Source organism: Spinacia oleracea, chromosome 4 (genome assembly GCF_020520425.1).
Source record: "Spinacia oleracea cultivar Varoflay chromosome 4, BTI_SOV_V1, whole genome shotgun sequence".
NCBI classification, from domain to species: domain Eukaryota; kingdom Viridiplantae; phylum Streptophyta; class Magnoliopsida; order Caryophyllales; family Amaranthaceae; genus Spinacia; species Spinacia oleracea.
In genome coordinates, this window is record NC_079490.1 from 4,432,212 (window position 1) to 4,447,161 (window position 14,950).

Genomic DNA, 14,950 nt, shown 5'->3' on the forward strand with positions numbered 1-14,950 from the left:
ATTTTAAAGTCAAAAGTGTAGCTAGTTTGAGAAATACAATATAAAAATAGACATTTCGACAAATAAAATTTAAAAAATAGCTAATTTGGTAGAAGATCCCAACATATGTATATAAATAAAATTTAACAAGTGAGAACTTAATATTATGCAACTTCCAACAACTACGAGTGCATTTGAACTAATACAATTAGTCAATCAAGGGCTAGCTTTTCTGATTAGAGTCGGTAGAATTTGCACATTTTTCTTCAAAATTCTCAACACAACAATCATAACTCATACTCCGTATCACATTATACTGAATTAAATTTTGAACATTTTAACTTAACTTTATCCTCTAACGTACAATATGTAACATATAATAGCCTAATTGCTTGCTTATCTTTAATTGCTTGCTTATCTTTAATTGCTTGCTTATCTTTAATGCCAACGAACTAAATTCTCATACTTAGAAGTTGGAACAACAGATTGGTTGATCGGTCTTGAATGACGATATAAACTTCAATAATTCATAGTGAATAATGGCTACACGATGCACACATTAACAATAATCTAAATTAAGTTCTTAAAAAATACTCAATTATACTATTCGTCGATTACAAAATATGGTTTTGACACGGCTCACTTTCATTTAAAAATGAGAAATATGGTTTGTATAAGATTCGAACTGCAACCTCCAGTTTCAACAATAGAGTTCTTTCTATTCTTGAATTCAACTTGCATTCTAATCTTGCTGGATTTGCTTCTGCCTATTATTCTTTCTCACCTTTCGGGGACAAATGTCCGCGTCGCTCCAATTTGAATATGCATGTGTGCGACACCAAACTCTCCACATAAGTATCAACATCCCCCCAAAACTTTTTCCTCACAACCCGAAATTCATGACTTGTGATGTCATAAGATATCAGTTGACCAACGAACGTTATAAAAAACGTGTTGATGTCTTGGAGATAAAGAATCTTCGAAGGTAAATAATATCTAAGAAATAACTTGCCAAAATAAACATTTGTTTCCCCATACCCATAATACCATGGCCTCCACAGTGTCTTACCGTTGTCACGATCTTTTTCAAGTATCAATACACAAATGCTTTTAAAAGACACGCTAAAAACTGCTAGCGAATCATTTATGCTGCATAAAAACCTGGCTATTATTTCTTTCCCAGTGACCTGAAGCGGTAGTTCCAAAAGGTTCATTTCTTCCTTATCGAAATCAAACGAAACAATACGATTTTGTTGGAATTTATCTTTATAATGATGACCAAATTCAAACCAATATGCCGCCTTTTCTATAAAAATAACTTCACTATAATATAATTGTGTTTTGGTAGGGTTCATAATCGTCATGTTGTTCTTTACCTTCCACTGGTGATCACTGAGTGAATAAACGGCCACTGAATTCTGTGTAAAGGCAACCACCTTATAGTCATTAGCCGAAGGGGAAAATCCCACAACATACTTAACATGACTCGAAAGAGGGCAACATGGTAGAAAAAGGGTCTTTCTTATAGAGAAGTTCCATAGTCTCGTCTTTTCGGTTTCAATGTTGTCCTTTGTCAATAACAACCCTTTACAACTCCCAAAAATCACGTACTCCCTCCGTCTCTTTTTGTTTTTTTACGTTTGACAATTTTCACGCGTTTTAACGAATAATTAATTTGCATTGAAATCCCTCAATTTTTTTATTTAAACGAGATAAATTACTTTTATTTATAATGTTTTCACTTTTATCAAAATTCTAATATTGGGAAATGAAAAAAATTTAATGTCCCAATGAAAAATGTGAGAGATTAAATGACTCAATGAATTTGATTGGTTAAAATAATGATTGGACACAAATTTTGATAGAATACTAAGTTATTTATGTGATAATATAAAAGGAAATGTAAAGAACATTTTAAAATACCCAAAAAAGGAAAACGTAAAAAACAAAAAGAGACGGAGGGAGTATAATTGTGCGGCAGAAAGATGTATATCATTCTGTTTACCAATTCGGCGAAAATGGTTGATACGACGAACACAAAGAGTTTGTTTCCCATTATGACAATCCACACATAATACAAGATTATTTTTATGATGATTGTTGTTTTCGTAGAGTTTAAGATGCATATAAGTGAATACGGATGAATCGATAATTGAACGCCAAGATTTACAGACGCACCTGAATCTCAATAGGGCTTTTACCGGAAGCCTCGTGAGTATCTCTTCGCATAAGTGTAACGGTATATACTCTGACACTGATTTTCTCATAACCTTCTTGCGATTTCTCATTGTAACTTCGAGTTGATCGGATGAACTTACGTACAATTTCAATTTGAAAGCAAAACTTTAAATACAAAACTAGAAAAATTAATCAGTTTGAACGAGCATGCATCTCATGAACAGGTTGATAAGTACTACCTTCGTTTCAGAAAGTACTTTACGCTTTGAAAAATGTGTCCAAATTATAAAAACTTTGACCGTAAATTCTCATCATTATATACATCAAAAAGTTAAATGTAAGATCTTGTTAGATTGGTCTCGGGATGTATTTTCATAATATCAAATTTTTATAGATTTTTCACATACGAAATAGGATATATTAGTAGTTAAATATTGCATTGGAGTCCGTGCAAATAGTAACTGTAAAGATCTTTTTGAAACGGATGTAGTAATTGTACAACTCCAAATCAAAGCTAATTATATAGGTGAAGCATAAATCCTATATATTCCTAAACTAATAACACTACAAGAATTTGTATCTTTAACGACAACTTAATTACGACGGGTAAAAAATCCCGTCGCGAAAGCCTTTTGCGACGGGGATAACAATCAAACAATGACGGGAATAACCGTCGCAAAATATCTTTTATGACGGGTTAACGACGGAATTTTCTATTAACGACGGCCCCTTTTATGACGGGTTCGCGACAGGAAATCCCGTCGTTAATCAACGATTATTGGCCTTTTGCGACGGGATTTCCCGTCGTTAATAGTACAATTTCTTGTGGTGTAAGACTCCTAATTACTTTCCAATTCCTATTTGGTCTTTTTGTATGTTAGTAATAAATCGTATCCTAAGCTAATTAGACTCTTACTCAACTTGTACACCATTTTCCTAAATCAAAATAAATACTAGTAGCTAGTAAATATTTTTAAATTATTATGATTACATTAGCTGCTTATACCATTAGTCTTAATTGTAGAAAGTATAAGAGTAAATTAAATAACACGTATAAATTGTACGGAGTAACATATTTTTGTAATTAGTACTCGTACCTTCTATTATTTGGTTGATTCGCACGAGTAAACACAATACGAAGTATATATATATATATATATATATATATATATATATATATATATATATATATATATATATATATATATATATATATTTTCAATTGCCATTTTCTTCTTGTTGTTTCGCCCAGGGTCGTAAAATATCAAGATCGGGCTTGGGTCCAAGAGATGCAAGTAAAACATACAAAGGGAGTATGACTCAATATTTTCATGCAAGGGTCAGCGCCGGAGTACATAGTAAAAAGCTTTTACAAAAATGTTCTAGGCCAACTTTTTTTTAAAAGTAGTTTTTCGATTGTTATAAAATGTTGTATTTGACAAATTTTCTTTTTCACATTTTAATGTAACACTACAAGAAACTATACTATTAACGACGAGAAATCCCGTCGTAAAAAGCCAATAATTGTTGATTCACGACGGGATTTCCTGTCACCGACCCGTCATAAAAGGGGGTCGTCGTTAATAGAAAATCCCGTCGTTAACCCGTCGTAAAAGACATTTACGACGGTTATTTCCGTCTTTGTTAGGTTGTTTGTCCCGTCGCAAAAGGCTTTTGCGACGGAATTTTTGACCCGTTGTAATTAGGTTGTCGCTAAAGATACAAATTCTTGTAGTGTAATAAAATCTTCTTATAAGAAATAAAGGAGTATCATGTTTCCTCACACAATTATAGCCTATATTTATATTATAATAATCAATTATAAACACTCCAATATGTACATTCCTCCCACCTAAAATATTACATACACTACAAAAATTTGTATCTTTAACGACAACCTAATTACGACGGGTCAAAAATCCCGTCGCAAAAGCTTTTTGCGACGGGGCAAACAACCAAAAAATGACGGGAATAACCGTCGCAAATGTCTTTTACGACGGGTTTACGACGGATTTACGACGGGATTTCTATTAACGACGACCCCCTTTTATGACGGGTTCGCGACAGGAAATCCCGTCGTTAATCAACGATTATTGGCCTTTCGCGACGGGATTTCCCGTCGTTAATAGTACAATTTCTTGTAGTGATATGTTAAATACTCCCTCCGTCCCGGAATACTCGACCCGGTTTGACCGGCACAGAGTTTAAGGAACTTGAATTGACTTATTTAATTTAATAGGTAGTAGTTTATAGTGGGGTAGAGTAGAGGTTGAATTTTTAATTATTTTTTGTATGGAGTAGGGGGTAGGTGGGTTAATAGGGGTGGAGTGAGAAATAATATAATATTGTTAGAATATTTTCATTTTTAGAAACAGGTCAAATATTAAGGGACGGCCCGATAAAAAAAACAGGTCAAGTATTCCGGGACGGAGGGAGTATCTCTATATGTATATATACTTTGTGTGATTGTTTAATCAGTCAAACATAATATCTATATACTTTGCGATTTATTGGCTGATATTTAGTCAAAGATTAAGGCAAGTATTAAGTTTATATGTAAATCAATGAAATATATTTAAAGATGATACTTTCCTTTATTTAACCATTCAAAATTTTTAAAAAAAAATTGAACTAAAAAAAAAAAGGTAATTTTCGAAATAACATGTATCCTACGAAGTATATCACTATGCACTATTGCTTGCTGAATTTGCTTATGCCCACTATTCTTTTCACCTTCCAAAGACTGTCATGGAAATACTAGTCCGTCGTCCCTCCATTTTAAATCTGTGTGTGACACCAAGCTCTCCGCATAAGTATCAACATTCCCGTAAAACCTTTTGCTCACGTGCCGAAATTCATGACTTGTGGTGTTATAAGACATCAATTGATTTTTGAACTTCATAAAAAACGTATTACTGTTTTGGAGATAAATAGTCTTTGAAGGTAACCAATGATATATATTTCCACGAAATAACTCGCCAAAATCAAAATTTGTTTTCCAAGAATACCATGGCCTCCACGGTGTCTTACTGTTGCCACGATCTTTTTCGAGTATCCATACACAACTGCTTTCGGTAGACAGGCTAAAAACCGCTAAAGAATCATCTATGCTGCATAAAAACCTGGCTATTATTTCTTTCCCAGCGACCTGATCCGGTAGTTCCAAAAGGTTAATTTCTTCCGCATCGAAATCAAACGAGACAATACGGACTTGTTGGTTTTTGTACCAATCCCTATAATTAGGACGAAATTCAAACCAGTATGCAGCATTTTCTACGAAAATAACATCATCACACCGTAATTGTCTTGGTACATGCCACTTAGAGTTCATAATCTTCGTGTTGCTTTTTACCTTCCACCGGTGATCACGAAGTGAATAGACGGCAATTGACACCGTCTTCGAAACTATTGAATTACACGTAAAGGCAACCACCTTATAGTCATTACTCGAAGGGGAAAATCCCACAACATACTGAACATGGTTTGAAATAGGGCAACGTGGAAGAAGAAGGGACTTTCTTATAGAGAAATTCCATAATCTTGTCTCTTCTGTTTTGGTTTCGTGTTTTATCAACAACAACCCTTTACAACTCCCAACAACTACGAACAATCTTCCCTTAGGAAGATGAATCACAATTTGTTCATCAATTTGGCGAAACTTGTTGATGTAACAAAGACAAAGAGTTGGTTTCGAATTGTAATCCGCACATAATACAAGATAGTTTTTATGTTGATATCTTTTGTTGTAGAGATTAAGATGCATATCAGTGAATACAGACGAATCGATAATTAAACGCCAAGATTTACAGACACACCTGAATCTTAACAGGTCTTTTACCGGAAGCCTCGCCAATATCTCTTCGCATAAGTGCAACGGCATATGATTAGGGTTTGATATTCTCATCTTCTTCTTGTGATTTCTCATTCTGGAAGCAAAAATTAAAAAACAAAACTCAAAAAATTGATAAGTTTTGACCTCAATATACTACTAAGTAGATCTAAAATATTGAGATTGCAGTACTCCTAAAAGAAATTAACCCTAAATCGTCCCCTTAATATCGCACAATTATTGAATTTAGTTTTTGGTATACTATATTTAGGAAACGGTTAAAGAATAAAGATCCTCTAGAGTTTTAGGAGGGTTCAAGCTTTAGGGGGTTTTCGAGTTTTAGGGTATTTGAATATGGGCCAAAGACTTTATTGGTAAATATCAATGTTGAGGTTCCGTTTAATTAGACTTATTTTGAATGAACTTATATTATTTGAATTTATCTGAACTTATATTATTTACACTAAACTGAACTTATCTGACTTAACTGAACTTATATGGACTTATTTTGTCTGATATTATTCAAAATAAGTTGAACAAAACAGAGCTTTAGTATACGTTGTATTTGTAAATCAATAAGTTGGTCTTTGTATAGTGGTTCCTCATTTTGTCTCTTAACTAATAGGTTGGAGTTCGAAGTGCAACCTTTAGGAATGAAACAGATCATTGTTCAACCCTTTACCCTTAATTGGAGCATGTGGGGGCGAAATCGTTAGTTCTTACAGTCGAAGCAGGGGATTATTCTTGGGTGACAAAAATTATTGTCGACCCAAAGCCAGCTAGTTATTCTAGCACCTATTTTATTTACATAATGAACTTTATTGTTTACATAGTGATTAATTATATATAATAAACTAAACATGAATTTTCTTAGATATAGTAACCATTATTGTAATCAAAGTAACCTTATGTTTTAAACGTGAATCGTGACTTAAAATCACATTATTCAAACACAACATGTGCTAACGACACCAATTTGATAAAAAAATGTATATTAATTCTAATAAGTACGTCAAAATAAATTAGAATCAAGTTGTTAACTTTTTTTCATAGACATGGTCCATAATAAATTTAGTATAGACCAAATCCACATAAGAATTAGCGTTCAAGGGAATAATATCGTGTATGTACTTATTTTGGATTTCTTTTTCAGTTTTTTAATTAAGGTCCAAGTAATTTAGTTCCGATGCAATAAGTTAAGTTCAGCTCTGTTCAATTCAGATTCGTTCTCATCAAATAAATATGAACTTATCGTATTTAGGATTGTACGGGTTTGTTTATTAAGCTCCAAGGCTTGCCTAAGGCTTCGTTTAATGCTAGGTGAATAAATATAAATGAAATTTTAATTTGTTTGTTCTAGCCTTCTAGGAGTGATTGTTGATAAACTTATGGAAATAAGTCAATTGAGATGTTTTACTTTGCACAAACGTTTACTATATACAAAATACATTTTCTGGGTGCGCGGTCCGCACTAAATTTATTATTATTGACCAAGTCCATCTAAGAATAATCCTCTAATAAATTGCGGCTAAGGTTAATACGGTCTAATAACAATAAGGATGTAGCTAAAACCATAAATCCACTTGACATGCTTGATGAGGTTCGATATCATTAGCATAATTGCTTGCTTAACTCTAATGCAAAAGAAATAATTTTCATATACAAACTAATATTATGTTAGAATACAAAAACTTTGATACCATTATGTCACGCGTCCCCTCCTCTTGCATTTTTTTTTTCTTCAAACCATCGTACCTTTCCTATCTACTTATATATTCATTTTAATAAAACGCCGTGTATTTCCAATTGCTTTTTAGTTCAGTGGTTATTGGGGCTGAATTTGGTAAGGAGAATCCGTGTTCGATCTCCCGCAACAACAATTGGGAGGGGACTAAAACCTAATCACCCAGAACTCGCCCCGAATCCGGATTAGCCCTAAGGGAAAACCGGGTGCTAACACCAAAAAAAACAAAAAACACCGTGTATTTAATTGCATTCTAACTTAATTTTAGTAGTTCATATTTCAATTTCAATTGAATAATTTATATTTAACTCCAAACTCACGCATCATCTATCATTCTTTCAATTTTTTTGTTTCTCATTCCTCCACTCTTTTTTCATGTGGAGAGAAATTGAACCAATTAATTTTAATTAAAAGTCAACTCAAATATCGCACGAGTTAAAAACCAGTGTACTTCAAACAACTGCTTGGTTGATCGATCTAGAATGAAAATACAATCTCCAATTATTAATTATTGAATATTATTTTTTTGAAGGAAATTAATTATTAATTATGGCTACACAATGCGCACACCACTACAAAAATTTGTATCTTCTGTGACAACCTAATAACGACGGGTAAAAATCCCGTCGCAAAAGGGCTTTTACGACGGGGATAACAACCCAACAAAGACGGAAAAAACCGTCGCGAATGTCTTTTACGACGGGTTAACGACGGAATTTTCCATTAACGACGGCCCCCTTTTATGACGGATTTGCGACGGAAAATTCCGTCGTTAATCAACAATTATTGACCTTTAGCGACGGAATTTTCCATCGTTAATAGTACAATTCCTTGTAGTGTGTACATTAACTATAGGTAATCTAAAGTTCTTAACAAATACGTACTACGTAATAGAACTATTCTTGAAGTTTACTTGTATTCGGTTCTTGCTGAATTTTCCTTCTGCCTACTTTTCTTTCTCACCTTTCGGGGACGGACATGGATGTACGAGGAACTCCACTTTGGATCCGTGTGCGATACTAAGTGTTCGGGCCCCTCTGTGGGACCCACTTTCTACACAAATTACCAAGATACTCTTTCAGGGGAAATTACTGAAAATACCCTCAAACACAAACCTCTTGATGGGCTCAGACCAGAAGTTAGGGGCCCATATCTCAGCCCCCTACAGGCCCAAGATTCCATATCCCTACACTTGCCTATATTTACTAATAATGCCATCCTGCATTACTATAAATATGTTTCACCTAATCATTACTCAGGTATGCAATTAATTCCCACACTGACTCTCTCACTACTTTGCGTCGGAGAGGGTTTTCCCGGAAACCCCCCGGGCCAGTTTACGTTTACCGCTTTTGTAGGACAAACCACGACCGATCGGAAGAAAACAACAGCCTGGTTGACGAGGCTTCCCCTATTTTCATACTTAAGCATTTCCTTCGCAGAAACACTAAGCTCTCCACATATGTATCAACTTCCCCATAAAACCTTTTTCTCAAATATCGAAACTCACGATTTGTAATGTCGTAAGATATCAATTGTTCCGTGCTGAGCGTTATTAAAAATGTAGCATCGTCTCGAAGATAAAGAATATTTAAAGGTAAAGAATATTTCTTTTCACGAATTAACTTGCAAAAATCAACATTTATGTCCTCATCAGAAAACCATAACCTCCATGATGTGTTACCGTTGCCCCGATCTTTTTCGAGTATCAATACATGCATCCTTTCGTTAGACACTCTAAATACGGCTAAACAGTCCTCTACACTACATAAAAACATAGCTATTATTTCATTCCCAACGACATCAGGTAGTTCCAAAAGTTTAATTTCTTCCAAGTCAAAATCAAACGAGACAATACGGTCTTGTTGGTATTGACCTTTATAATAAGGAGTAAATTCAAACCAGTATGCAGCCTTTTCTACGAAAATAACATCATGAAAACAAATTCGTGGTCGTACATACCACTTTAGGTTCTTAATCGGCATGATGTTTTTAAACTTCCAACTGTGATCACGAAGTGAATAAACGGCCATTGACACCGCCCTCGAATCCTTTAGATTATACATAAAGGCAACCACCTTATACTCACTAGTCGACGGGGAAAATCCCACAATATGCTTAACTATAAGTCCCAACATATCGTCCATAATATAGGGCAACGAGGAAGAAGGGATCCGGACTTTCTTATAGAAAAGTTCCATAGTCTCATCTCTTTGGTTCCGATATTGTTCTTTGCCAACAACAACAACCCTTTACAACTCCCAACAAGTGAGCCTAATCCTACGCTAAGAAAACAAATTTCAATATGACGAATTTCAAATATTTCACCAATTCGCCGAAACTTGTTGATGTGACGAAGACAAACAGTTGGGTTCGCTTTGTGAGGTTCGACAGATAATAAAATATTATTTTTATGGTGATTGTTTTTGTAGAGTTTAAGATGCATATAAGTGAATACAGACGAATCGATAATATTATGCCACGATTTACAGACACACTTGAATCTCAATAGGTCTCGTACCGGCATTCTCGCCAAAATCTCTTCGCATAAGTGTAACGGTATATCCTTTCGGTCTGATTTTCTCATCTTCTTCCTGCGATTTCTCATTGTATTTTTTAGAACGTACAATTTGGAAGCAAATATTCAAAAATAAAACTAGAAAAAAAATTATCAGTTTTAACGAACATGCATCTCACAGGTTGTTAAAGTACAACTCCAAATTAAAGCTAATTATATAGGTGAAGCATAAATCCTATACATTCCTAAATTAATTAGACTTCTAATTACTTTAATGTATTAAATTTGGAAATATTTTAACTCCAAATTAAATCGAATTTTGAATCCTATTCGGCTATTCCTATATAGGAAGGCTTATTACAACTAGCGATAGGGTTTGTCATAAGGGTTTGTCATAAGCCTTCCTATATAAATCCTTTATGCATATATGAAAAGGAAGTATATAAGAGTAATATTTTCTCTTAATTAAATTATTGATGATTATTTTAGTAGTTTGCTTGTTTTTTTTTGATATCCTTTCTTTTAGTTTACACAACACTTTTTACAAAAGTTAAAAGTAAAATTTATTTATGTAAGGGACCCTTAATTTTTATTTCGCTTATGGCCCACAAAATAGTCTGAGGCTGCTTAGTAGGGTTTTTATCGGCAACCTCACCAATATTTCTTGACATAAGTCCGGCGGCAGATAATTGAGATCGTCTAATGTTTCAATTTGATTTAAACCTGCCATGACTACTTTAATCTTGGCCAATTTGAATATTGCTCTAGTAATTAACCTCAATACTATGACTAGATCTAAACTTTGTGATTGTAGTACTAACAAAACCCTAAATCGTCCCTTTAATAGCACAATTATTGGATTAGTTTTGTAGTCTTCTGGCAAATGTTCATTAGATACTCAACAAATGTTACACCCGGGTGTATAATTCAAATTACGGTCTTTTGAAATACTCCGTATTTAAGAAACCTCCCTTTAGTAGCACAATTATTGGACTTAGTTTTGGTAGTCTTTTGGTATATTTAGGAACCGGTAAAGATTCTCTAGCGTGTTAGGGGGTTCGAGTTTTAGGATATTCGAACATGTGATCTATCATAGACAACCCTACAATCTTAACTATTGGGCCAAGACTTTATCGATAAATATCAATGTTTCCATAAATTAATCAACAATAACACCCAAAAAAAAAAATCAACAATCACTCCTAAACAAAACAACTTGAACTTTTTATTTATATTTATTAAACTAGCATTAAACGAAGCCCTGGGCTAGCCTTGGAGCTTAAACAAACTACTAAATCTCAAATACGATAAGTTCATATTCATTGGACTGGAATGAATCTGAAATGAACTGAGCTGAACTTAACTTATTATATCAGAACTAAACTATTTGGACCTTAATAGAAAAACTGAAAACTAAATCGAAAATAAATACATTCACGAATTGGTTGATCAATCTTGAAAGACAATATAATTCCAATAATTAATAATCGATGGTTACACAATGCACACATTACGTAGTACTCCTTAAATTGTACGTGCATTCTGATCTTGCTGAATTCCCTTCTGACTACTCCCTCCGTCCCGGAATACTTGACCTGTTTTCCTTATCGGGCCGTCCCTTAATACTTGACCTGTTTCTAAAAATGAAAATATTCTAACAATATTATATTATTTCTCACTCCACCCCTATTAACCCACCTACCCCCTACTCCATACAAAAAATAATTAAAAATTCAACCCCTACTCTCCCCCAACCCCACCCCTTCACACATTTCCCACTAACTACATTAAAATAATACTCCACTATCAATTACTACCTATTAAATTAAATAAGTCAATTCAAGTCCCTTAAACTCTGTGCCGGTCAAACCGGGTCGAGTATTCCAAGACGGAGGGAGTACTATTCTTTCTCACCTTCCGGGGACGGACATGGATGTACGAGGCATTCCACTTTGGATCAGTGTGCGACACTAAGCTCTCCACATACGTATCAACTTCCCCATAAAATCTTTTTCTCAAATGTCGAAACTCGCCACTTGTGATATTATAAGATATCAATTGTGCCGTGCTGAGCGTTATTAAAAACGTAGCATTGTCTTGAAGATAAAGAATTTTTGAATATAAATAAAATTGACTTGCACAAATAAACTTGCAAAATCCATCATTTATGTCCTTGGAAAACCATACCCTCCACAATGCGTTACCGCTGCCACGATCTTTTTCGAGTACCCATATACGAATCCTTTCTTTAGACACACTAAAAACTGCTAAAGAGTCCTCTATACTACATAAAAACCTAGCTATTATTCCATCCCCAGCGACATAGGGTAGTTCCAAGTGGTTAACTTCTTCCACGTCAAAATCAAACGACATAATACGATCTAGTTTGGATGGGTTCCAACCATGACTAAATTCAAACCAGTATGTAGCCTTTTCTACGAAAATAACACTATGAAAACGAAATTGTTTTTGTACATGCCAATGATGGCTCATAATCATCATGGTCTTCTTTACCTTCCAACAGTGATCACGAAGTGAAAAAACGGCAATTGACAACCTCGAAACCTTTCGATTATACGTAAAGGCAGCCACCTTATAGTCACTAGTCGATGGGGCAAATCCCACAACATACTTAACATTAAAATAATCTGAAATAGGGCAACGATGAATAAGAAGGGACTTTCTTATAGACAAGTTCCATAGTCTCGTCTCGTCGTTTTTTTGTATTGTAAACAACAACCCTTTACAACTCCCATAAATCAAGTGTAATAGTCCGGCACGATGATGAAGTTCAATCTGTTCACCAATTCGACGAAACGGGTTGATGCGACGAAGACAAATAGTTTCTTTCCCATCGTGACGTTCCATACCTAATACTACAAGATTATTTTTATGACGATTGTTGTTTTTGTAGAGTTTAAGATGCATATATGTGAATACAGACGAATCGATAATTGAACGCCAAGATTTACAGACACATCTGAATCTCAATAGGGCTTTTACCGGAAGCCTCGCGAGTATCTCTTCGCATAAGTGTAACGGTATATACTCTGACTCTGATTTTCTCATAACCTTCTTGCGATTTCTCATTGTAATTTCGAGTTGATCGGATGAACTTACTTACAATTTCAATTTGGAAATTTCAATTTGGAAGCAAAAATTGAAAAACAAAACTGGAAAAACTAATCAGTTTTAACGAACATATATGCATCTCACAAGTTGTTAAAGCAATTGTACAACTCCAAATAAAAGCTAATTATATAGGTGAAGCATAAATCCTAAACTAATTAGACTCCTAATCACTTTCCAATTCCTATTTGGTCTTTTTTATGTTAATCATAAATCTTATCCTAAGTTAATTACACTCTTTCCAAAAATAATATACTACTCCCTCCGTCTCTTGATATTCGCACCGCTTTCCTTTAGGCTGTACCTTAATACTTGCATCGCTTCTATAAATGGAAATCTTTACCAATATTATATTATTTCTCAGACTTACCTACTACCCCACCTACACCCCTACTCCCTACAAAAAAATCATTTAAAAATCCACACTCACCACTCCCCACCCCCTTAACTATATTAAAAAAAAATACTCCACTGTCAACTAACAACCATTAAATTAATAAGTCAATTCAAATGGTCTTAAAGTACTAAGGGACGGAGGGAGTACTACAGTTTTCGTAATCATAACAATCTTTGTAGAGTCTGATGATGCAAATAAGCAAAATGAGGGGAATCAATGATCGAACACAAAGTTCTACATATACACACCTGAATCTTAATAATAAGGTTGTTACCTGTAGATGATTGAGCTCTGATGATGTTATCGTCTTCTTCCCGAGACTCGTAATTAAGTCCTGCATCTTGCTGCAGGATTAATCGTCACTTTTGTAGCACAACACAGCAACCTCGTAAATCAGTAATGGAGGAAGAGACAGAATTAGAAGTTTGATTTTTGAAGAAATGAAAAATTGAATTTTCCCCCAATTAGAAACCCTAACTTTATTGAAATGACAAATTAGGGAAATTGTGGGAAATTGGGAGAGGGTTTTTCAATGTACCTTGTTCGATTTGCTTCGAATTGATGTTTAGATGATTGTTCATTCCAGAATTCCTTGAATTTGCTAGAAATTTGCAGATTTTACGCAACGATAATGAGGTTCGGTGGAGGAGTGCGAAAGTAATGGGTGGAACCGTGGAATTAAAAGTGGGGGAGTTGGAAAATAGGAAGATGAAAAAAAAAGTTATGACTTACTCCCTCCGTTTTGTTTTTTTTGGTTACGTTGTATTTTTACACGTTTATTAACGTATAATAAAATTTATTTTTATTAAAAAAATAAACTCAAATAAAACTTCAATCCATTAATCACTAATGAACTAATAATAAAAAAAAAGTACAAAGATTGCTAACTTAACATATTTGGGAAATTATAAAGAAATTTAATGAGTTGAAAAAATTGGACCAATTAAAATTAAAAATTTGCACAAAAAATGATAGTATAATAAATTTATAAAAGTAAAGATTCTCGAATGTAACAAACATTGTGAAACACCCTAAAAGAAATATGTAACAAACAAAAAAACAGAGGGAGTAATGAATTGACGTAATGGTCAAAGACGGGAAAACGATGATCGATAATCTAGACCTGATCATTATGAGTCCAGGCCAAAAAATAGCGGGTTTGAAGCAGATTTTTTG

At 34.1% G+C, this 14,950-nt stretch overlaps 1 protein-coding gene across 6 annotated transcripts; it reads right to left on the reverse strand.

Moving 5' to 3' along the window:
* Positions 1–4,749: 4,749 nt before the first annotated feature.
* On the reverse strand, positions 4,750–14,597 carry LOC110780435 (F-box/kelch-repeat protein At3g23880-like). Of its 6 annotated transcripts, none has more exons than XM_056843732.1 (3): positions 14,313–14,532; positions 14,049–14,136; positions 4,750–6,083 (listed from the first exon to the last, which is right to left on the reverse strand). In XM_056843732.1, exon 3 carries the CDS (start codon positions 6,080–6,082, stop codon positions 4,904–4,906), a length of 1,179 nt encoding a protein of 392 aa, XP_056699710.1. In that variant the 5' UTR covers position 6,083; positions 14,049–14,136; positions 14,313–14,532; the 3' UTR covers positions 4,750–4,903. The 6 variants fall into 6 exon arrangements, 4 of the variants coding, with proteins under 4 accessions (XP_056699710.1, XP_021851853.1, XP_021840515.1 ...); XM_021996161.2 differs by having other exon boundaries at positions 4,751–6,083; positions 14,049–14,159; positions 14,313–14,530; XR_008932988.1 differs by lacking the exon at positions 4,750–6,083 and adding an exon at positions 9,891–10,324 and having other exon boundaries at positions 14,049–14,159; positions 14,313–14,512.
* Positions 14,598–14,950: the final 353 nt, after the last annotated feature.

What these genes read in the sequence shown, in the direction of transcription:
- LOC110780435 (XM_021984823.2), bottom strand. Translation starts at nt 13,338, where the DNA reads ATGAGAAATCGCAAGAAGGTTATGAGAAAATCAGAGTCAGAGTATATA.